This window comes from Limulus polyphemus, unplaced genomic scaffold (assembly GCF_000517525.1).
Source record: "Limulus polyphemus unplaced genomic scaffold, Limulus_polyphemus-2.1.2 Scaffold685, whole genome shotgun sequence".
Taxonomy (NCBI): Eukaryota; Metazoa; Arthropoda; class Merostomata; order Xiphosura; family Limulidae; genus Limulus; species Limulus polyphemus.
This window is the reverse complement of record NW_013666295.1, coordinates 151,849-177,594: the sequence shown is the minus strand read 5'-3', so window position 1 is coordinate 177,594 and position 25,746 is coordinate 151,849. Positions and strand designations below refer to the sequence as shown.

At 32.9% G+C, this 25,746-nt stretch overlaps 1 protein-coding gene across 1 annotated transcript in view; it reads right to left on the bottom strand.

Moving 5' to 3' along the window:
* LOC106459945 (tyrosine-protein phosphatase non-receptor type 4-like) overlaps positions 1-25,746 on the bottom strand; it is a 265,493-nt gene that overhangs the window by 91,003 nt on the left and 148,744 nt on the right. The window contains exons 12-15 of the mRNA XM_013919617.2: positions 13,813-13,901; positions 12,148-12,211; positions 2,020-2,183; positions 725-793 (exon numbers count right to left, since the gene is read on the bottom strand). Coding sequence (XP_013775071.2) covers positions 725-793; positions 2,020-2,183; positions 12,148-12,211; positions 13,813-13,901 — 386 coding nt within the window. The remainder of the gene's footprint in view (positions 1-724; positions 794-2,019; positions 2,184-12,147; positions 12,212-13,812; positions 13,902-25,746) is intronic.

Below are 25,746 nucleotides of genomic sequence, written 5' to 3'. Positions count from 1 at the left end.
ATACAAATTCATGTAAAACCATATGAAATTAGAAGGGAGTTTTCACAAGGCTAGTGGCATGTAAATCGCCCTGGCAGAATGTGCAAACACATGGGGAAGACAGCAAAACTGTGAGCAAAAGTGACATATCTTCTCAGAACTGAAATTTTTTATTTATTTTTTGTTACCAATTAGAATGAAAATGAGCCAGTATGGCATTGGTTCATAAACCTACTGACAACCTTGAAAAGTATTGGTCAAAACCCGTACATTGGATTATGTTGGAGGGCTATAATTTAATGATGACTACATCATAAGCTGGTGCAATACATGTTGATACATGTAGAAGTGGAAGCTTTATTCAAAGCTATAGGTATGTGCAGGTACTGACATTGCAGTGCACTAGGCAATAACTCTTAGCGATGCAGTGAGGTGAGCAGCATTTCTGAGACATCTTATTTTGTTAGATATGAGCACAAGAATTATGAAGCTACTGTGATTAAAAATCAAACTTAGTTTAAAAGTTATTCTTTTATTTTGCTGCATCCTATCTTGTTCCAAAAGATAATGGACAAGACACTTTCATGTTTAAACAAGAATTTACACTGCATAAACTGAAAAATAAAAACAAGAAGCATATAAATGTCCTTTGTCCTATCTATTTCTTGCTCACTGATGACTTTTTCTGTAAAATTGAATTTATAGCTTTATTTGTCTAATGGACTTCTCTCTTCCTAACACTTACCTAATGAAGGTTCTCTCTGTCCGGGCTCTTCTCTTCCCCTCCTCTAAGGTTTGGTATTCTGTTCTTCCACTGTAAAGTAACAGTTAATCATTCATTACGTACAGTTTTAAAATTCAACACCAAAAGCCATACATTACTAACTTTAATACACAACAATCTACCAACACAAATGGGAACCCATTACTAATAGAGAAAAGGCTAAATTTATTTTAAACATTTTCTTTGTCAAACATTTCATAAGCATTGTATCCTAGCACTGACAAACATTTTAAATGACTGAGTTCATCTAAATACAATATTAAATTATTCACTAACTGCTGCATCAAAACAACAGCAGTGGAACATTATCAGTTTATAACTAATTACGTGCATCAAAGCAGTTTAATTTTTAAAATACATGAAGCACAAAAAACAGCTGCAAGAAATATTTGCTATTAATCTTTTAACAACTTTTGCAGTTTGCTCAAGATAACTCAGATGCCCTCCATGTTTCAACAAATATTTGCCTGAGTTAATTTGGAAAAACCATTTATCTCTGTATTTTTAATTATTACTCCAAATTTATTTGCATGTTGTCATGTATCGCAATCATTGCTCACTAGATGGCAATGGGAATGCTGTTTGTATTGATCTCTACTCTATTTATTCTGAGTTATGTGTCACAAACACTAGATAAAAGCATTTGTATTCTTTACTGTAGTTTCATTGAAATAATATACATCACTTATACATCCAGATATGCTTTTACTTATTAAGTATATTTTGTGCAGAAATATAATAAACCATAATAAAAAAATTGTTGTTTCATTAATATACAAGTATAAACTATCAAAAAGCAAAATAAAAACTGACTTTTTCAGCTCATTACCAAAAAAAAAGCCTGACACATAAGGGGTTAATAAAAAAACAAGATCACTGTTTGTTACAAATTTTATTGATATACAAACCAGTTGTGAACAAATGTTTTGCTTAATGACATAATTAGTGTACATGATCACTGAACCTTCATGTGCATCAGAACTGTTTAATCAGAAAAAAATGAATTATAAAATAGAAACATAATTTTCAAATAATAATTAAAAATGGTATGCCACTCATTAATAAACCTTATAATTTTTTTATTATTCTCTTAATTGAACATGTCTTGAGAGAATGGCTTCATGCTGCATAAATATCTTTTGATGCAATAAAATATACTTTTATAAAAACTAATACAATAAAAATTTCTTTTCAGATATAAGAAGAAAATTTCAAAGTATCAAAAAAAATTAAAACTAAGTAAAACTATTTCTCACCTGTACCTAAACCTGGAACCCAGGGTGAAAAAGAAGCGACGAGGTGGGGGACGAGGAGTGTGTAAGCGAAAAAATGTGTGATATTCCACACAAGACTTCCACAAGTTTTTACATGAGCGATAACTCAGCAGGTTAAATCCTATTAAACTATCATAGTTTTCCATCTACAAAATATCAATATAATGCAAAACTTACTACTCAATTCAATCATTCACTGTTATATTGAAAATCTCTTGGTTAACACTAGTCTCTTCACTTTCTGAAATCATAAGTAAACTATTTCGTGTTATTTTAGTCATTCATTCTTTTAGTAAAAAACACACGACTAACACTTTTTTTTTACTTCACTATCCACAATTATATATGACAATTCTTACAATCATTTACTGTTGTAGTAACAAACTCCTGGTTAACTTTTTACTTTACTACTTATAACCAAACATAACAATTCACACTTTATGTTAGTTCAAGTTCAATCATTCATTGGTTTAGTGAAAAACTCTCAGCTAACAGTTTTCATTTCAGTTTTCACAATCATACATGACAATTTCCACTTGATATTGGATCCATCATTTATTGTTCTAGTGGAAAACGTTTAGCTAACAACTTTACTACCCACAATCATACATAACAATTTCCACTTGATATTGGATCCATCATTTATTGTTCTAGTGGAAAACGTTTAGCTAACAACTTTACTACCCACAATCATACATAACAATTCCCACTTGATATTAGATCCATCATTTATTGTTCTAGTGGAAAACGTTTAGCTAACAACTGTACTATCCACAATCATACATAACAATTTCCACTTGATATTGGATCCATCATTTATTGTTCCAGTGGAAAACTCTTAGCTAACAGCTTTACTTGATGTTAGTCGAATCATTCATTTTTACAGTGAAAAACTCTTACCTAACATTTTTCACTTAACTATCCACAATCATTCATATCAATTCCCACTTCATTTATTTCAATCATTCATTGTTGAAGTGAAAAACTCATAGCTAACACTTTACATTTCACTAAAGCATTTCAAAATTCTAATTACCCACAATCCTTAGTAAGAATTGTGCTTTCTAAGTTTATTTCAATATTTCTCACTTATTTCAAATACATATTAACTGATTTTCTTTCAAGTATATGTAAACTATTGAAACCTCTTTAAAAGCACTTCTCCTTTCTTTCTACTATTATGTGTAAATATTGTATCTTAATTATACGTACAAAATTCTCAATGTTTGCACTTACCTCTTCTTAACTGATAAAGTAATTTTCCACACTATTAGTGAAAAGCTTACATTTACCATTTTTCTTAACTGCATAGTCACTTTCTATTCTACTTCCCTTAACTGTATAAAATAACATTCTACAATATGAGAGAAAAGTGTGCATTTGCCTTTTTTAACAGCATAATTTTTCACTCTATGAGAGAAATGTTTATGGTTTCCTCTTCTTAACTGTATAATTTTCTACTCTATAAGAGAAAAGTTTACACTTACCCTTTCTCTTTTCAATTGTACCAAGTTATTTTCTAAACTGTGAGTGAAAAGTTTATGCTTGCTTCTTTTAATTGTATAAAGTAACTTTCTATAGTAAGAGAGAAAAAAAAATTACACTTACTCTTTTCTCTTATTAACTTTATAAAGTAATTCTATAACTATGAGAGAAAAATTTACTCTTCTGGGTTAGAAATTACCAAAAACATTATTCGTGTCTGCTGAAAGTAGAGGAATATTTTACTTGTACCATAAAATTCTAATTTGCACTAATATCATAACTAAAACAAATTTGCTCTACCAGTTAAAAATTACTGTACATTAGGTGTTGTACCTTGTTTCAGATACAACTGTTTTTCTAAAGGAGGCATCTGGGAGTGGATCAAAACATGAAGTGGTAATACAGCAGTCAGCAAAAATGCTGTATTACAGAAATTTCAAGTCATAACAAGAATTATAGACAGCAGTGAAATGGTACACAATATAGGAATGAAACTGCAGAAAGACTGGTGCAATGAGCAATAAATTACAATGGAAGTATAAGCCTAATCTTGTTTGCTAAAAATTAAATATGCCTGTATTCACATAAGACAGAAATCAAAACCAACTGGTTAAGAGTGAGAAACAATGTAAGTATGCATACTATGTCAACTGGTCATAATCTATCTGATGACCATGCACTATTTCCATGGCAAAAGGCTCTGTTGTTAGACTGCAATGTCTAAAACACACCGCTCTTTCCTGCTTGCTTTCAATAGTCCATCTAGTTTATGAAGACAATGGTTTTCTGACACCTGTTTCAAAAATCCAAATGCACAGAAATCCATAGGCACTGCATCTACCAATTTCTTCAGTATTGTTTTGTATGAAATAGCATGAATACTTGTTTTATTCTCAGCTATTTAAAATATGCAACAGTTCCACGGATATGCTGTGGAAGTAGCTTCTATGCATATGACTTTTGCCACTTTTTCAAGTGGAGATGTTTCTTATATAGTAACTGTTGCTTGGACAGTTTGACAGTTTTTCCACTGATCTTTGTGTTAGTGGATTCTCACCAGTTTTCTCATTTTGCTTACCATGACTGGAGTATGAGTTGTTGCAGATCTCTTTCTAGGTAGTTCTGATGCCCCAAGTTGTTATATATTATTTTCCTTTCCAATGGCATTAAGTACAAGAAATATCCCCATCTTAGAAATTTTTCTAAATCCTTGTTCATATCACATCTTTATGATCCGAGTATACGAATATTTTGCTTTTACATATCCTTCCAAAAACTGATCAATTATTGGTGGCATCACACTACCTACAAATTCCAAACAGTGTTAATTAAAATGTAGTTCTGATATATGCTATTCCACTATGAATTTAAATCAGCTGTGGTTGCCATGTGACTTGCTGATTTGCATATTCAAAATCATTTTAACCAGTCTGCCCCTGAAGAAGAAAGGTCCACCTTTTGTAAGTGCTCGGGTTTTAGGGTTTTTATTCATTTCTATTTTAACCATACTTATACACAAAACTATATATACTATAACTCTGAATTTACTATTTGTATCTTCACAAAATTTGACAAGCTTTTGATAAACCTTGCAAGTCTGTTGTTTACAAAAAATACATGATTTACAAAAATGATTTTTATTAAAATTTTGTCTGCGAATCTCTGGAGTCTTTACTAATCTGAGTGAGATAGTTTTCTTGCTATAAGTAAAAATACTTCTTTTCAGTTTACAGGTTTCGGATTTCATCTGAATAACCTTCCACAACATACTTGTGTATTTTACACAACCTCGTAACCACCTTGATATCATGAAGGTAAACATTCTATACTTAATGTATATTCACAAAATATGGCAAGTCTTAGTAATTATTACATGTATTTCATATACAAAAAAATCAATTTTTTATAAAATATTTTACCAAAATAAAAGCTTGTGAATTTGCAATATTTTTACTGAGTCAGTCTAGGTGAAAGGTGATTTTCATGCTGGTATTAAAAATACTTCTCTTTATTCTTTATTTCATAATTTTCATAATTTATTCTAATAAACTCTAGAGCCTCCTAAATCAATATAACAATTTTTTTTTCAGTAAAACTTTATACTTTATCTCTAGTTTTCTTTACCATAACACTATACCTGACTCTCCATCCTGTAGACAAATCATCAAAATACTACGAAATAAAAAGTTGAAAAATATGAAGTAACATTAGTAGTACTGTTTTTTCCTTTTCATTAGTGGCCACAAAGTTACAAAGTATTTATCTAATAAGTTTCTACTTCAAACCTTTTCCCCATCTGTTTTGTATGTTTATTATACTGCCAGTGACTAAAGCAGAAATCCACTGACCCCTAAGAAAATCAATTACCATTCATGTCATTACAGAGCCTACGAAAAACAGTAACATGCACGCACAAAGCAACAATTAGACATTTCCAACACAACTGGCAGAATTCCTCTCAGCCTGAAACAAGCATGTCATGAAGCAATTGGTGGTCCTACATAGATTATCATAACCCCCCCCCCCTGACTTGCAACACATTAGAGAATTTATCGGCCTGTTTAAACTACAGTGCTTCCAATGAGACAAAAGTTTATGATATAGCTTAGTATATAAAGTTATTTGGCTATGTGCTTATAAATATGCTATTTCCTATTTGACTTCACTTATACCTCAACCAATAAACACTTAGCTTATAGTAACATCAAAGTTGTCAGTTCATATTTGTCTTTCATCATTGTAAAATTGAGAAAGTTCTCAATAACATTTCATCACATATAAACAACTAGCTTACAGTAAAATAAAATAATCTGTTTTGGTTGGGCTAGCATTTTGCATTTGTTATTCAGCCTTGTAAAATCTAGAAATTTCTCTACAACATTTCGTCTCATAAAATCAAGAGTTAGTCACTGACATAGCAGAGAAGGAACAAGTGTATAACTACTATTACTTGTAAGTAATCATTATTTAATATATGTATGGAATTCCTGTTTAGTACTGTTTCTGAAGTCTAAGATACACAATAGAGAATATATTGTAATGTACATTATTTTTTTCCCTCAAGAAATGGCCTTTGACAAAGAAAAATCAAAATAAATCATGAAGAGGAAGGGCTTCTTCCCCACTAGGAAGAGTTGGAGTTTATTGTAAATGCTTCATTCTCATCTGATGAAGGAGGCTCTGTGTCAGAGGAATTAGAAGCTGAAGTAATTGATGCTTCTTTTTCAATGCCTCTGACAGAATCTGGTTACAAAACTAGATGGCCAAAAAATACTAAACAAGCTCTTCTTGAATCTGTCTTCTGGACCCTCATCAGATGAAGATGTTTGTAAATCACCCAGGCCAGGTACATCACACCAAACATTACCACTTTCAGAGAGAAGAATGTGTGTTTTCTTATAACAAAAACCCATTGGGCTATCTGCTGTGTCCAATGAGGGGAACTGAACCCCTGATTGTAGCATTGTAAATCTGAAGAATTACCCATACAGACGAAAGAGAGCTAAGGGAAGTCGGGGAAGGGATAGAACTAAAGCCCCTACTTGGACTGCACCTTCCCAGAAGGAGAGGCCTCTTGCCTGTAATGATACCTGGACCTGAGAAAAGCTTAATGATGAGGAGCAAACATGAGTATCTAGTTTTAAGAGAGGTGAACCTATTTCACAACAAACTAATTAAGCAACTTGTATCATTGATTTTGTTAACTTTTTTTTTCTACAATAGAAGTTTTGCAAAAAAATTAATAGAAACAAACTGATACACACACAATAATTTGGCACCCCAGGGTGAATCTCCCCAAAGAAAAAAAAAAGACCATAAAATGGGTTCATGTTACTGTTGAGTATATTTTAGCTTACTTTGGTCTCACTACAGTTATAGGTCTTAAGCCTTATCCTTCTCTTTCTGACTACTGGTCTACCTTTTCTCCTTGGTTTACAAATATCGTATCCAGAGACAGGTTTTTGCTATTCATAACAACTTACATTTCAATAATAATACTACTGCTCTTCCTAAAACTGATCCTAATCATGATAAATTTTTAAAGTTAGACATATTATAGACTTTCTTCTGAAATCCTTTATGACTCAATACCATCCAGACAGAGAACTATCCACTGATGAGCAAATGTTGGGAACAAACTGTAGAATTGGTTTCCTCCAATATCTACCAAAGAAACCTGTCAAGTGGGGTATCAAGTTATTGGTACTGACAGAAGCTACAAGTGAATAATGTCTGAGCTTTAAAATCAGGCAAAGAGGAAGAATTCCAGCTAGAGGTCTGGCAGATAACATTGTGATGGAACTGGTGGACAAGTAAAATAGACTAGGACAATGGGTTTTCATAGACAACTTTTACACTTCTCTTCATCAAGTTGACAAATTACTGGCTGTTGGAAGCTATGCTTATGGGACATGCAGGAAAGAGACTTTTTTCACAGGAAATGGCAGCTATAAACCTATAGAGAGGAGAAGCATGATTTTTTAAATGTGGAACAATGAGAGCTGTAAGATGGAATGACAAACAAGATGTTTACACACTTTCAAGTTTACACTCTACTACTATGGCAACTGTGACAAGAAGATTGAGGGTTCCTGAAATTAAAAAACCTCATTTAATTGTGTACTACTACAAGCATATTGGAGGGGTGGACCAGAATGGCCAATATTTAAGCTACTGTTTTATTGAATGAAAGGCAGTAAAATGGTAAAATAAACTGCTTTTTAGATTTGATAATTGTGAATTCATATATAATTTACAAGACATAGACCAACCAGTCAGAATTATTCCAGAAGGTCTTCAGAATGGACTTGATCACTGCTTAGTTGGACCTTTACTTCAAAACAGACCAGGTACTTCTGGTATACTATCCTCAAGAACTCTGCAGGAGTCTTCACCACTGAGACTCTCTCTTGGCAAGCACTTCCCAACAGTTTTTGTGAAAAGTGAAAAGAAAAGATTCAGATTGTGGCTCTCAGAAACTAAGGTACAGCAGCAGTGTAAAACTGTCTTGAGACCATTTTTATGAGGCATTTTGAAGAGTACCATACCATTGTTACTCTTCAATGAGATTAAGCTTTTATGTAGTACATAAACTGCTGAAATGATCAATGCTGATTTCTTTGCATGATCAATCCACATAAAAAATGTCAAAATATCAGTTATAAGAGCTCCACATTTTATGTACTGCATAAAACTGTCTGCTCTTTTCCTTTCCCAATTTTCTATTTTTCCTTTCACTAAGCTAAACTATCTTTGACAGAAACATCACCTTTCCTTATTTTATTATTTGTTTAACATTTATTCTATAACAGTATTTTCTGAAACTTGTCCACAACTTTTGTTCTATGGAACTTTGTGGGAATTTTTTTTTTTTTAGTTTTACAATGACTGTTTTCTATTAGCCGAGATATTTTTGTATCACTTTTCATTGATTCATATACTTTTGTATGTACAATAATATATTCATGATTTGTCAAGATCAGTTTATGATGAAGTAAGACTTTGCAGTTTTCTAAAATGATTTTAGTGAAATATATATCTATATAAATCTTCATTCATTGATACAGTTTTATATAAACAACTCTGTTTTATGAAAGGCCTTCCCAATTTTTCATCCTTTCATTGTGGTGTTCCTTTTTATCATGTGTCAACATTTGCATACATTTTTATATACAAGTTTGTATAACTTTTCTTCAGTGATTCTAAGACTCATACAGTTTAGAATGTACAGTGTTCTTATGTGTCATGTATAATTTTATTTTATTGACTGTTCTAATAAATTTTTTGCTCCTGGCCCACAAAATACAAATTTCTAAGCAGCATACCAGTATTTTGCAAAATACAGTGACATTTCAGTTACCATAAATTACTATTTTATATATATATATTATCACTATTTACTCATAAATGCTTAAATTTAAATTATTGTTGTTTAAACATAAAAAAATAAACAAAAACATGCATAAAAACAATGTTTTCTAGTAATTACAATGTTATGAAAATAATCTGTACTCGTGTGCTTTGCACTAAGCGTCGCTGATTCTCTCAAACAGAGGCAAAGACAAATGAATTTTTGTGTATTTCAAATATCCATTTTAGAAAACAAACAATTATAACTTACCAGAATAGCATGTTACAAAACTACTGTAATTTACTTGGATTTCTAAGTAAGTTCATGTAGGTTAAAAAAATATCACTACTGTATAGAGTAATGACTGAGTCAATACATTTAAGGATTTTAATGAAAATTATGCCTTCATCCGCCATTAAATTTACAAACAACTAACAGATTTACATAGGTCACAACGTGCTCTTTCTATTGGTTAGAAACATGTACTTAAAGAGAGGTAGGCATGACTAAGAAAGTGGCTTCAAAAGAATGAATGGTAGGATGGGGCTAGTCTGGTAGGTTTGCTAAATATATTAATATCTCATCAAATGAAAAAGGTGGGATGTTCTTATTTTACATTCTAGTTTGTCAATATCTGAAGTTTGAGATTCTGATTCGCTAGACACTACAGACATGAAATTGTATGCATATTATAATGTTAACTGCACAAATAAAAGCATGCATGTATCATGTGATTCAGAAGAATGAATCTTAGCAATTTTTTAAATATTTTCTTTGAATTAAGAAATAAAAATATATATAATATTAACATTTCAATTATAAACTACACTTTGATGGCAAGTTTAATGACATACACTGATAACAAAGTCGTTTAGTAAAATTTTCAATGTAGCTCTGTAAAACAACATGGCACGCACACTTTTACCTACCTGAAAAGGTTTTTGGTGTACAAACTTGAAGATAGTTTTTATGCGGAAACATCTGTCAGCTGAGTTCTTGAACAGATCTTAAAATATAACGATGATATCAACCAGTTATCAACCATTTCCAAGTTTTGAACAACTCAACTTTCAAGATCTATATATCTACATGTGCCAATGTTTCCGTTTATCAACGTTATATTTTAAGATCTGTGCAAGAACTCAGCTAACAGATGTTTCTGCATATAAAAGTTATCTTCAAGCTTTACCTACCTGTTGTGAAAGGGTTAATCTCTAGAATGCCCTAAATGAATATCAAAAGCTTTTTAAGTAAAATTTATATCTTAATTTTTATCTGTTATTTTCTCTACCCTAACACTAACTGTAATAGAATGAACACCACCTTTTTTATTCTTCTTTGAATTCATTATTTTGCTAGATTTTCAATTTCTTCCTTTCACAGATTCAACTGTTTACCTTTTCATGTATAGTTTATTTTAATTTTATGGTTATATTTTCTGACTTTTACCATGAACAGTTTCATTTCTGAAAAGCAACACATTACAGTGGAAATACATTAGCAGATTCTCGTACAGTGAAGTACTGATTGCTGCAAGTAATACTGCAATCGAGGACTGGGCTAGGCTTAGGCTTATTTTTCTAATTGCAAACATGCATCTTATAACATAAGTAATACATAAATAAATAAAACAGAATGTCTAAAATTTAACTGGCTTTCTAACTAAGCTATAAATAGGAAAAAAAATAAAATAATAATTAATGCTATGAACATCTACTTTGTTTCCAAGCACACAATAAATAACATCCTCTGTCACCAAATTCAAAATGACAGTTGTAAGCTTGAAATAGAAAACAATAAAATGTGGTTTTGAAAACTGCCTTGAAAGTTAAGGACAGATGGATATGGCTTTTGTCGTGGGTTAGGAATATTTTTGGTATCTCAGCAAATGGAAAGTTTGGACATTAAAACTGTACATTTACCCTACACAGCGCAAGTTTTATATCATTAAAGCTATAGAAATTAAAAGAGGAGAACTGAGAGCACTCTCACATCATGTAACAACAAATGTGAAGATTCAAAATCTTTTTTTAAAATATTTTCTTTTGAAATTAAGAAATTAAAACTCAGATAATATAAAAACGAATTATAAATTACACTTGATGTTATTTTATTGACATAAATGATAGCAAAGTTGTTTAATTAAGTTTTGAATGTAACTCTGCAAAACACAATAGTCAGATCCATATAAATAAGGTTAACAGAATGTAGTCAACAATATATGTATATTATGCCAATATTAATCAAGCTATAAGGCTAAATTCATTATTAATTTACTAATTGGTCATACGTACCTTATTTCCATTCTCAACAGTTGTCTTAAAGAAATCCAGCACAGCATGCTATTTCTTCTAATTTGTTTTCAACATTATAACTCTTCTTGCACAAAAGTCTGCTATAAAATTATCATCTGCTAGTGCTTATAGCATGTGCAACACCATGCAAAAAGTTATTTGAACATGATTTCATCCACATTAAATAAAGCAAGATATTAGTTGCTTGTGTGAGTACTCACTAATCACAAACAATGTTTCATAGACCAATTTCCTCATTTACTGTAAACAACAAACAGCAGTCAATTACATGACTTTGCAGCTATATATTTGCCTGTTTTAGTGGATTTTGTGAAAATCTTAAACACAAAACTTAGGACTTATACACAACACAAGTTGGTATCTCACTTTACTTGCATAAATTTCAAAGCCTGCACTTACCCTTCTCGTCTTAACTGTATAAAGTAATTCTCTATTTTATGAGAAAATTTTTACACTTACCCCTTCTTTTCTTAACTGTATAAAAAACTGCTTCCTTTTGAAAGATATTTTTACGATTTTGGCCCTAATTACATGAAAAGACAAACTGAAATGTACATTCAATCATTGTAAATGAAAAATACAATTCTTAAATCAACAATGTCAAGATTTATAAAAAGAAACCACATTTTCAAAATTATTAAACATAATAAGTTATATAGTATGCTATTTTATAATAAACTCTTACAAATGATAATATCAACCCTATAAAATATACAGAATTAAATTAGTATTTTAGTTACTATAAAACAATTATCAATGGCAATTGTCACATATAATAAGTTAGTTAAGTATGTTTTTATACTAAATTATTAATAACAACAGCAACCCCAGAAATACACAGACTGACTTACTTATGATTAATTTAAGCATACAACTTGGAAAGCTTTCTGTTTCTTCAGTTAGAAATTATTCTCAATATGTTACTTGCCACTGTAGAAAAATATGTTTAAACACTGTAACATTTCTTTGGGTTTTTAGTATCAAACTGCAGAAATTATTCTTTAATAAGTATTTTTTCCAATGAATAGAAGTGCATTAATTTGCAAATCTTATGTTTTTTCTACATGCTTAAATGGCTTTTCACTGAGTGAGTTAACAGTATTTTCCAATTTTATCATGAAGGCCCAATTTGAAACTACAATTACTTTTTAATGATGGCAAAGCAATGTGGCCTAAATCTTGTACATATATACATAAATATAGAAAAAACACTGTATATCTCGGAAGACTTCATTCAGACCATACAATTTTTAAAAATATTATCAACCACAATTCTGACAGACTTTTTCATTAAAACAAAAGAAAATTATTTGTAGAAGAGATGTGGAATCTGTGACCTTACTAACAGTAACTGGCACTTTAACACTAATTAAATTGGTAAAAGCTTTTGTGTTTTTCCCAATTAAATTCACTAAGATTCAAAGACTAGAGTTGTAGGTTGCTGAGTAAAACATTTAAGGCATTGGTAGGGTTTAACTGACAATTTTAGAAACAGATATAAACCATAATTATCTATCAATGTCTTTGAAAAACTGAAAACATATAGAATGTTTTTGATTTAGTTTAGTGTTTAATAATTTAACAGTCAGCTGAGTACTCAACTTACATATTATGTGTATAATTTTAACGCTCAACATAAATTCAGAAATGAGAAAACCGGGCTGACAACCATTATTTCTCAAATTTTATAATAAATTTCTTAGGAAACAGTACTTGTAACTTGCACAAGATGAAATGCTTCCCCTCTCCATAATGTTAAACTTGTATTAGACATTAGTATTCAGAAGAGAGTAGAATCCCAAATCTTCTACTACAGGTCATTATTTCAAGAATGTTCAAATTCAATGTATTTCAAAGAAAAGTAACTTCAGCCTACACATTGCAGATCAACAATAATACCACAATATACTGGTCTACAATTAAATTAAATCCTGCTCTTTTTATTTAAAATTACCATTATAGACTACTATGAACTTTTAAGCACCCAATATTTCATTAAAGAGGATAAGATGTTCTTTACTGTTAAGGACATGCAAGAGAAATATTGAAATGATAACAGTAAAATAACTTCCACATATTAATATGTTCAACATGTTACAAAAAGAGCACAGTTCAATCACCTACCATGAGAAAGTATTGATTTTAATACTGTTCTGAAAGACTACTAGCCCAACTGAAGTAACACCCAGTTGAATTTCTGCATTGGTTGAATCCTGTGAAAGAGTCAATACATTATGGTAGATTATACTTTATCCAAATAAAAAAATTCATACAACAATTACATTTATGTCTTTTGGATAACACAGAGTTTACACTATTATCAAGCAGGGCCAAATTAATTTGGTTGTCAATATCATAGTGAACAGGATGCTCTTGACATCAAAGTTATCTTTACGATTAAACTGTTATTGACAATGATTTTAACTTAGTGAGTTAACTCCTGTCAACAGTGATTTTACCTTAACAACTGAACTGTTGTTGATAGTCATTTTATCCCAGTTAGTAGTGATTAAATTGTTATTGACAGTGCTTTTATCATAAATGACTAAAGTGATACTGACAGTGCTAATGACTAAACTGTTGTTGGCAGTGGTATTATCCTAGTGAATACTCCTTTTGCTTGTAGTATAAACCCAACAGAATGACTAAAGCTGAAAGAGGTAGAAACGAACAAGACAGGCAGGCATGTGTTAACAGTATTAATATTTTAGTAGAGTCACTGCTGTTGTTAGTGGTGTAAAATATAATATGAATAAAAGCAGAATGATGATGATGACAAAAACCTTGTTGAAATGTTATATCTATTAAAAACACAGTCATTTTAAACAAAGAACCCAACATAAACAAACGAAAAATCAAGGAATCCATCTTAATTGAACAAAACAACCCTACTCTAAACCAACACCCCGGGGTGCCTAGATACCTCTTCTAAGTTTTGCAACAGTTCCGGTCATGTGACTTCTTTGTTCAATACTGTATATATATATCCATGTCAGTGTAAATTACTTGTACCTGATAATGAGAAAACCTTGTCGAAACATTGTACATTTGCTGTTATGTTAAACTTATATTAAAGTTTTTCTTCATAACCCATTCAAGCTGTCTCCAAGCATTAATAGTCTCAAAGTGGGTTCCTCATCATCGAATTAGAATAATAATATTGCTAGAATGTTTTTAACATTATTAAAAACCTTGTGAAAGGACAGTTAAATAAACATGGAGAACACTCAGACAAAACAGTGATAAAAAACCTAACCAGCAGATTACTTCTGATGCTGGAGTTTAGCTAGAGAGTAGACTAAAGTTTCCTCTGGTTGACACTTAAGGAATAGAGAGGTGTTGACAATGGCATAAACCTTGTGAACAAACTACTGGGTAGAATGAAATTAGACAAGAAATTAGATGTTGACAATGGTACAAACAGGAATGGAATGATGGTGCAGCACTATAACAGTGATTTTATTCTAGTCACTAAACTGCTGTTGCAAGTGTTGGCAGGTTTAACAATATTATTAACCTAAGGAATATATATACTGATATTAGCAGTATTATTGGCTGTGAAAATAAACATGGATTTACAGGACTGTTGTAAAGCTTATATCATTGAAGTATTTTTTTTAACTAACTGGTACAAGAAGAATGCTAAGCCCAGTCCACTTAATGATAACAAAATAATTTTATTTCTTTGACTAAAAGTTATAACATTTACCAGTTCCAAGGTTGTACACAATCAACAGTAGGCCTAACTTCACAAATAAATAACATCTAAAGAGAAATATTGCTTGTACATTGTCACAAATACAGGCTCAAAATTTACAGCAGTGAACTGCCTAAATGGTTGACAGCAACAGACAAACTAAGTAGATCATGCACAAATAATCCATTAACATACTAACTAACTCAACAAGTCACTCTAACAGGCTCGATAATCAATCTATTCAAGCCTAATTCAGTCTTTATATCTGGCTCAGTCACTCTAACAGGCTCAATAATCAATTTACTGCAGCCTAACTCAGTGTTTTAAAACTTTGGAGAATGTTCCAATGTTAAGCTATGCAGATGTCATCAAACAATACTAGCACATAAATTTCAAGACAGTACTGTTAGCCTAATGAATATAATGGTATTGACAATATTATTAACTTCATGAATAGACAAGTGATAAAAGTATTAATAACTTATTGAAAGGTCTGGTATTGACAATATTATTGGCTTAAACTGATACTGACAATATTATTTGTCTTGTGACTTTACTAGCATTGACAGTATTATTAGCATACTAGAAATATTTATCTTTGCAGTGATATTAATTTAATGAATAGATGGGTATATACATTATTATTAAATTAGTGAATAAAATATTGTTGACAGTAAAATAAATAAATAAAGTGAATAAACTGGTATTGAGAGTATTATTTGCCTAGTGAATAGACCAGTGACAAAAATATTTTTAGCCTAGGGAAAAGGTTATCATTAGCACAGAAAGTAAAATGATATTGACAGTATTATGAACCTAGTGAGAAGAATGCTGTCTAAAATGGTATTACCTTAGTGAATAGACTAGTATCAACTATAGTATTAAAACAGATGACAGAGTTAAATTGAAAGTGATATACTCTTAATAAACAGACAGCAGTTGACAATGTTGATATCCTAAATAAAAACTGGTGTTGATAAAGCAATTAAGTGGTACTAATAACAATAAAACAAATTTTTGACATTAATAGTGGTATAAAGGTGTTAAATTACTGCTGATCAGTAACAGTTTTTCCAATAATATTTGGTACTGAAAATGGTATTACCCTTTTGGATGCATAGGTTGTTGCTACAGTGAGATTATCCTATCGCATAATTTGTTATGAACAGTGGGATTATCCTATCCAATAGTCTGTTATGAACAGTGGGATTATCCTATCAGATAATTTGTTACGAACAGTGGGATTATCCTATTGGATAGTCTGTTATGAACAGTGAAACTACCCTAGTGAACAGTGTGTTGCTAACATTGATTTTGTAGTGAATAGTGCTCTGACAGTAATACTGTCCTAGTGAATAGTGTTGCTGACTATGGTATTATCTTAGTGAATAGTTTGATGCTCATAATGAGAATATCCTAATAATAGTGCTGTAGAAAGTGGTAACATCCAGTGAATAGCATGTTGCTGACTGTAGTATTAACCTAGTGGATAGTTTGTTATGACAGTGGTAATATCCTACAGAATAGTTTGTTATAACAGAGATGTTAAACTAGTGGATAGGTTTTTGTTCTTGAGAGAGGTAATACCCTAAATGATGGTTTGTTGCTTATAGTGATATTAACCTTTTAATTGTTTAGTTAAATCTTGAATGTGACTCTAAAAAGGTTGTGATGTGCATATTCAAGATTTAATTAAACAATTATATTACCAACATATATCAGTCCACTTGGCATCAAAGTGTAGTTTATAATTCTAATGTTTATATTATAGAAGTAATTCCTAATTTTAAAAAGAAATATTTAAACAAATTATCAATCTTCACTTCTCGGTATCACATGACTCTTGTGATCTAAAATTACCAATTTTAGATTAACTTTTCACACCTATATAATTTTTTAAGTTTCTGATTACACATCTATATATTAGACATTCCAAGCTAAAATGTAAATTTATAACCTCTATGCTTCTTACTTTATAGAAATATACACCAGAAAGTCATACCCACATGCCACACCCATCTTACCACTTGCCTTTCAAAAATGTCAGTAATTCTCTAGGACATTTGCTTTTTGATTATTTATACCCAATAGAATGAGAAGATTACAATTTCCTGAATGGGAAAAGGACAGCAAACATATGGCCAACCAGTTTTTAAGGCTCTTTTGACCCTTTCTCTTTTCATCAGCATTGAAACTCTGTTTGAACAGGTATCTTAATTATTAAACCAATTTCTAGCTTCATTAGAAAGCTGAATAAATTATATTAGCTTTAAGACATTTCATATTCTGAATTACAAATTGAGTTTTAAAAAAAATTCTGAGAACACACTAATGTTACAAAAAAAATTACAGTTATTGTTTGTGTGAACTTCTATCATATGAGTAAAAAACAAGATTTCTGATGTAAGAACTAAATTTGTTGGCATATATTTTTTATTGATTGCTATAAAAGTAACTAAATTACAAAAGTTAGGCTACATAAGAAACATAAATTTAAAAAAAACTAAATAAAAAATACCTTGCAGAGAAGCTTGTACTTTACATAATTTAATACAATAACTTGAGCCGTGCATTTGGCAGGTAATTGCTAGCTAATTATGCAGGTTTAATAGTTAGACACAGAGTAGTAAAACAATAAAATTAAATAAAAACAGATATAAACTTTTAAAAGCCTGTAATTTTCTGTTCCAACATACAATCATTCTAAAAAAAAAACAAAATGTAATTTAGATTTATTTCATATTTTTTGTGGTGGTTACAAGTTTGATCAAATAGACCAAGTCTGTTTAGTGTTAGGGTAGAGAAAATAAAGATAAAACATAAAGTTCTACTGTAAAAAAACACTTTGATATTCATTTAGGAAGTTTTAGCAGTTATGCAAATGACATTTGAAAACTATAAGATGAAAAAAGTATTTCTATTCTTGATATGAAACTCGCATTGCAACTCAGACTGTTCAAACTGACTAAGGTAAATTCAGAGACAAATCGCTAGTAGAAATACTTTATCAAAAATTCTAATTTCACAAAGATACACTTATTATATTAAAAGTTATAGTACATATAATTTCATGTTTACTTGGTGTTTACAAGGTCTGCCAAAATAACTAAACCTGTGTATGGCGAGTTAAATAACTTGTTGCTAGATATATTGTTATGACAGTAACATTAGCATTATCCTATTGCAGGTTGTTCATTGTTGATAACATTGTTATTAGATAGTTTGTTTGTGACAGTGAAACAAATCTAGTGGATAGTTCATTGCTGACAATGGTATTATTCTAGTAGATAGTATTGCTGACTATGTCAATACCTTTCTGTAGTGGTTCCTAACTGCTGGTCCATTGAAATATCCAGTGAATAAAAAATGCCCTGTCAAAGATCTTTTAGTGAAATTTATACTTTCTACATGTTTAAGAATATGTAAAAAGTACTGTTTCCTTCTTAGTTCACTGTAAGATATGTACATATCATCACTTTCACTTTAAAGCTCATAAATCAGCTAAATTAACAAATAACACTTTTTGTTAACCCACAGTCATCTACTTCGACACCCCTTTCACTATTAATACTAACGAGGCCATGCTATTTTCAATCCCAATTTCTATGTGGCATGGACAACAGAAATGGAAATTGAATGGATCAGAAACCTTTTCAATACAGATAGATGAATTAATCCAAATAAGATTCAGGAGAATAAACTAAGGAATGTCATGTGAGGAAGAATCAGAGATGCAGTTTCAAAACAATGTATCGTTTGCAGTGTTTTGAATCAAATTGAAGCCTGAATATCTGAAGTTGTGGGCAATGGCAATGATAAGTCTGCTTTCTTTCTAATACATGTACTTTTTTGAGGCTGGGTTCTCAGCTGGAAATCATCACTCTGAGTTGCCTTGCCTAAGATCAAACAGGTTCACCTAAAGGTCCCATTAGCCAAATGCCACTAATTTATGTGTACATAATTATGATAATTGAAAATACATAAACTTCTTTCTCAATAACTATCCGTCTCGTTAAAATTATAAATTGCATAAAACTTTTTTAAAATCCTGTGTATAACTAACTAAATTGTGTGTATAGTTGTGTATATATACACTCAACTAATGGTTCAAAATTCTTCACAAAAATTTTTATGATCAATGGACTCAAAAAGGATGGGAACCACTGTTTTAGCAGATAGTTTATTAATGTCAATAGTGTTACCTATTGAATGGTTTCATGCTAACAGTTGTATTATTGTCTTGGATAGTTTGATGCTTACAGTGGACAAAACCTAGTTCTTACTATAGTACAGAGGGTTGAGTACATTATATTAAAATAGTTTTGAATATATAAATAAGCAAATTATGTCACAACCATAGCCAATATAAAGTCATGGTGGAACAGATATATCAAAACTACATTTTGATTAAATATGGGCAATTTAGTCAATTAACTGATGCAACTGATTACCTATGAACAGTGATTACATCAACTGATGTTATGTAAACTAATCGAAATTCAGTGTTTTCAGTTATTACTGTTTTTGATTATTCCAATAATCATTTAATCTAAATTACAACTAGACTGTTTTGACAAAAATAATCATCTGATTAAAAGTTAACATCTTACACTGAAAATGAATTTGCGATACATGCTTACATCTTTTCACCCAAAGCTATCTCAATACTGGACTGGCCACTAAGTGTTGACAAAAATTTTCCCTAAAAGTGCACCAGTCTTTTATACCCCATCAGTTTCGTACCATTTCTGAACTTGTGCTTATCATATGACTACCCTCCACCAATCATACTGCACCTTCTATATTAGTGCAGCTAGCTCTCTCTACTATTCTACAGCATTCCTCACTTTTGAGAATTAGCAGGTACAAACCAGAAACACTGGCATATCAGTGGTGAGGAAGGGTGGTAAGTTGGTGAGAAGTGGTAAGTTCCTATCAGAAATAGATTTTCAGTGTTAGAAAATGTTAACTTCTGAAACAGTACTACCTCCTCTTACCCAATAAGCTAGAATCCCACGTGCAAAGGTGGAGGGGGCAGTGAAGGCACATCATTATCCAATCCAGCAGAAAGCAACTGCACTGAAAGAACAGCTATGCAAGAATATGAAAAGAAAGCAAACCTGTGGGATATAGCATTACATCTGGAACAGGCATGCTCTTCACCCAGTGATTAACACAGGAATAAAATGAGGGCAGAAATGAGTTGGCAGGAACCAGTGCATTCAGAAAAGAGATATACAGCACCAAATCAGTGGGAAAATGCTGTATAACCATGATTTGAAACAGCACAGCATTGATAAACATGGAAAGTCTGGTGTGAAAGAGACAACAGGCCCGTAAAAGTATGTGGCAAGGCTAGTGCTTTGGGTTACATCAGAGTATGTCAAGTGAGGTCTATCCGGGCAAAACATGCAGAGGAAATGCCGTGTATAAGATATTGCGATAAACAAGTGCGATCCTCCCTGGCAAAAAACATCCAGGGGAAGTGCCTTGGATAGGTAGGACTAAGAAAAAAAAATACAGGCATGAGTGTGATCACAAGGGTTTTCATAACCAGCCCAATGTCAACATTCGTGTCATACATCGTCCACACATGCAGCAGGCCATAGTACTGAACATAGTGATAATGAGCCATAGAATGATGCCAGAAAAAAAATAAAATAACGATACTTGGTTAGGGTTGAAGGACTATGAAATGTATATGTATAGGCCAAGTGCAGTTCGTCCGTGAAAAAAAAATCCAGGGGAAGTGCTTTGGAATATGTTTTATTATGCCAAGTGTGGTCCATTTGGGCAAAAACATTCAATGCAAGCATGTTACATAAGCTTGTGAAATCAACAAGTGTGGTCCACCCAGGCAAAAAACATCCAGGGGAAGCACCTTGCTTAAGATATAGAGATCAACAAGTGCAGTCCACATGGTCAACACCCAGAGGGAAGCACCTTGGATATATAGATTTAAGCCAAGTGCTGTCTGCCTGGGCAAAAACCATCCAGGGAAGTGCTTTGGGGTACATTGGACTATGCCAAGTGTGGTCCATCTGGGTAGAAAACATCCAATGGAAGCACCTTGCATAAGAAATTTTTGATCTGCAAGTGCAGTCTGCCTAGGTTAAAACATCTGGGGGAAGTACCTTAGAACTTAAATATTATGTTCTTCTATAATCATTGTTTCTTACAGCAAACAGTGTAACGATGACAGCCCTCTTCTCACCGAGTGGGTATATATGAAAAATAAAGTCTGATTTTGTTTGTTATACAAAACTCACTCAGGAGGAAACCTCCTCAGTCCACAACTCCAGTGATTGGGAACTGGAAGAGGCAAGGACTCCCATGTTCCACTACAAGAGATGGGGTGAGTCAAAACGAGTTGATGAGTCCGGATGAACGACACACCAGTGACAGTGCAATGGGTGTCTGCAATTCCCTATTTTGAAAAGTAGAAAGATTCCAACTGGAGGAATCATGGGTCAATAGGGATGGACCGAAATCCACATTTGCTTTATTCATGAAGTCCATGAGTGATGGTCCTTTATACATGAAAGTGATAAATATATATACGTACATACACATACCACCAGACAAGTGGCAGTTGGTCTTACAGAAACACCCCATCTCAACAGTGAGCATTATAGAAGTATAAGGATTTAGTGATAATATAATATGATGCATACCTGACCAGGTAACACCCACCAGCAAGTGGGAAGCTGATATATGATGTATATCAACTAAATAAGATAAAAAATCATAAAATGTTGAATTACCTCAGTCAAAGGTGAACAGACATGTGTAAAAGCACCAGAGGAGGAAGGCAATACCCATCTGAGAAAGACACAGCTAGGTTATGCATATAATGTGCAACAAATGTATTGGGAGTTGTCTATATACCAGCCTGAATGATTTCCTCCAAAGGAACTAGTTAGATGAATTTGGTGTGAAGAAATATTATGATGATGGTGACCTGTCAATGAACATGTCAGAATATGCCAGGGAGTATAACAGGTGAGAGATCATGGGAAACAGAGGAATTCCACAGAACAAATAGATGGGAATGAGAACCACAAAAAGAGGCAGTACAAGCCACATAACACTGCTGGGAACAAACTGGTCAAAGGGGTCGATCTCGATCCAAAAGGGAGTACAGGTGGGAAATAAGGAGGACAGGAGAAAGAGCAAATGAACCTTCATGAGCAGCTGACATCTTGGGAATGAAGGCCCAATCTGGATAGAGAACAACATACAAGATTGACCAGATGAAAGGAGTGGAAAAGAAGTGAAATAACAGGGGAGAAGAAAGCTTTCCAGAAATAGGAGAAACCAAAGGCGTTCAATAGATCAGCCCTAAAACTAGCAACAGTTAACATGGACAAACCTTGATCAAACAACAAGGTAAAGAATTGGGACAGAGGAGGAACAGAAGAAGAGGATAAGCAGAACCTACAGCAAATAGACCAAAGTCTGAAAGAAGACCAAAATCTCTGGTACACAGAGAAGGAGGAAGGTTGAAGGGTACAAAAGCCTTGCATGAATATGGAGTGTGGTGACATTGGGATGAAATACATCCAATCACGACTGTAGGAGGAGTGACTGGGACAAACGTAAAGGCAGGGATTGTTGTTTCAGTATGGGCCAGAGCAAAGGGAACCGCATCTGAGTCTGAGCTGGCCATTACGGAGTAACTAACAGAACATGATAAGAAGTGGTCTAGATAAGGGAAATGACTATTGAGAGGAGTGTGATTGGAGAGTAGGCAAATAGGTGAAAATGTCTCCCCCCCCCCCCAATCTTGACTGAATGCATCTGGCCCCAAGGTGAGGGGTGTGGAACTGAAGACCAAAAAGAAGGAAGTTAGCATTTTACTGAGTGGCAAATGCATCTATATGCAGTGTTTTCAGTGGAAAACACATCCACCAAAATACCTGAGGATGAATGGACCACTCTGTGGGGAGAACCTGGTAGGGATAAGTTAGCGATCGACCACAAGATACATAATGCTGGGAACATGACACGCTCGGACTGTAATGTTGTGGTTGTTGGCCCAGTACAGGAGATCCAGACTCTGAAAACACAGAGAACTAGACTTGGTTTCCCATTTCTTAGTGATATAGCTGACAACAGAGGAATTGTCAGAATGAACCAGAACTACCTGCCCCTGCAGGAGTGGAAAGAAATGAAACAGAGCCTGACAAACTGCCAAAAGTTCTACGATGTTTATATGGAAAGTAGCCTGCTTAACTGACCACAGACCATAAATCTCTCTCAGGAACCATGGAAAGCCCCCTCCCCAACACACCACGGAAGCATCTGTGGATGGATGAGACTTGGGAGAAGGGTGTAGGAATGGAATCCCCACCATGGCCAAGTCCCTGTCGAGCCACCAAGAAAAATCAGCCTTGATTCCAGAGATGATCCAAGAGATCATGGGAGAATTTCTACTGGTTTAGAAGCATTCACTGAAGGGAACGCAAGGGAGCTCGACCCAAGAGAATGAAAGCCTCCAAGGAAGCTCACATTTCCAAGAGAGATTGAACCTCTCATACATAGAGAGAAAGGAGAAGATAGAGCTTTCATGATTGCTAACTCCATAAGCCGGAGCTGAAGTGGAGAAGGCTGGGCCCAACTGAGATGGAAATTGAAATACTAACTTCCAAATGAATAAGGTACTTCTCCAACTTGATGAGAAAACCCTACCCAATTAGCTTCCTGAAGAAGTAAATTGGCATTATTGACTGATGGGGTACAGGAAGAGGCGAGCAGAAGCCAGTCGTCCAAGAAAAGGAGAGTCTGTAGACCCAATGAGTGAAAATAATGAGCAAAAGAGTATACCATACAACAAAACACACACAGCCAAAGGAGGACAAAACTGCAGTGCCAGCAACTGGAAGACACAACCCTTGTGGACTATCTGAAGAAAATAACATGACAATGGAGCAGTTGGAATATGAAGATAAGCATCCATCATAACTATTTTTTCCTTCAGAGTCACGGTGAACAAAACCCAAAGGAGAGAGGCAGGACTCCACGGAGAAGCAAGGAGGCTCCAGATAAGAGTTCAACTGGGACAGATCTATGATGGGTCTCCAATCTTTCGAGAGACAACAATTAGATGAAACTAAAACCCAGTTGAGTGGGAACCACCCAATCGACAACCCCTTTGTGTAGCAGGTCATGAACAATCTAGGCATGATTACTGGAAGAGGTATGATCCCAATGAAGAAGGAGGGAAATATGGGAAGTGAATAAGGGGGGAGTGAAACTGAAGGCAGAAACCTTCAAAAAGAACCCGTAGAACCCATGGAACTGTCATGAAATGTAGAAAAAACACATTAACTAAACATACATAGATAAAGTACTCTTTACTAACAAAACCTAGAAATTTGTTAAGTCTAGAAAGTACAGGAAAATAATGAACTTGCAAAACTATGAAATTCAACCTAAAACATACAACAATAAGCAACAATTAAAGTACAAACCACTAAAAGGACTTAGAAGATAAAAGACACATAAATATTGAACTTATAAGTTCACTCAAAGAACTGATAAAACAAATGACATGAAAGTAAAACCTACCCTAAAGAATATATAAATGAAAAGAAAATTGAACTCAAAACTAACCCTAATTACATATGACTAGTAGTAAAGAAAAAGGAACTTTACAAACTAACAAACAATAAAAGGAAGTATAAGTAAAGCACAAATACACACACCACAAAACTGGCCAAAGTTACAATAACCCAAAAAGTAACTATCGTGCAAAACCCATACATGTACTGAAAATTAAACAAAATCAAAGTAATAATTAAACTCTAAATTCAAATTTATTCTACAGTAACTTAGATGGTAAAAGAATTATAAAATGGTAAATTAAAGTAACTTGGATGGTAAAAGAATTATACAAATGGTAAACTATAGTAACTTAGATGGTAAAAGAATTATAAAAATGGTAAACTAAAATAACTTAGAAGGTAAAAGAATTATAAAAATCTAAGATATCAACTACTGAGCGGAGAAGACATGAAAGACCTACATTATCTCTTGAGGAAAATAGGTCATTCCCCACAAGCTCATATAAGCTCGCTAAACATGAGCATATCTATAGGGAGGGAAGAATACAGCTTGTCACAGATCTCCTGGAAAAAAAGAACAATATCTAACCCAGAAGATTACATGGAGGTGCAGTAAAAAGAAATTTCCACTCTGTAGTTACATCCTTCCTCACAAAAATCGTAAGGTGAAAGGAAGAAATCGTTGGATGAGTGTAAGACCACAAACTCTCATGAACGAAAGCCTGTATTCTCCCAGCAGAATGAATATGAATGAATTAAAATTTGGGAAACAGAAATATTTTGAAAACAAACAAG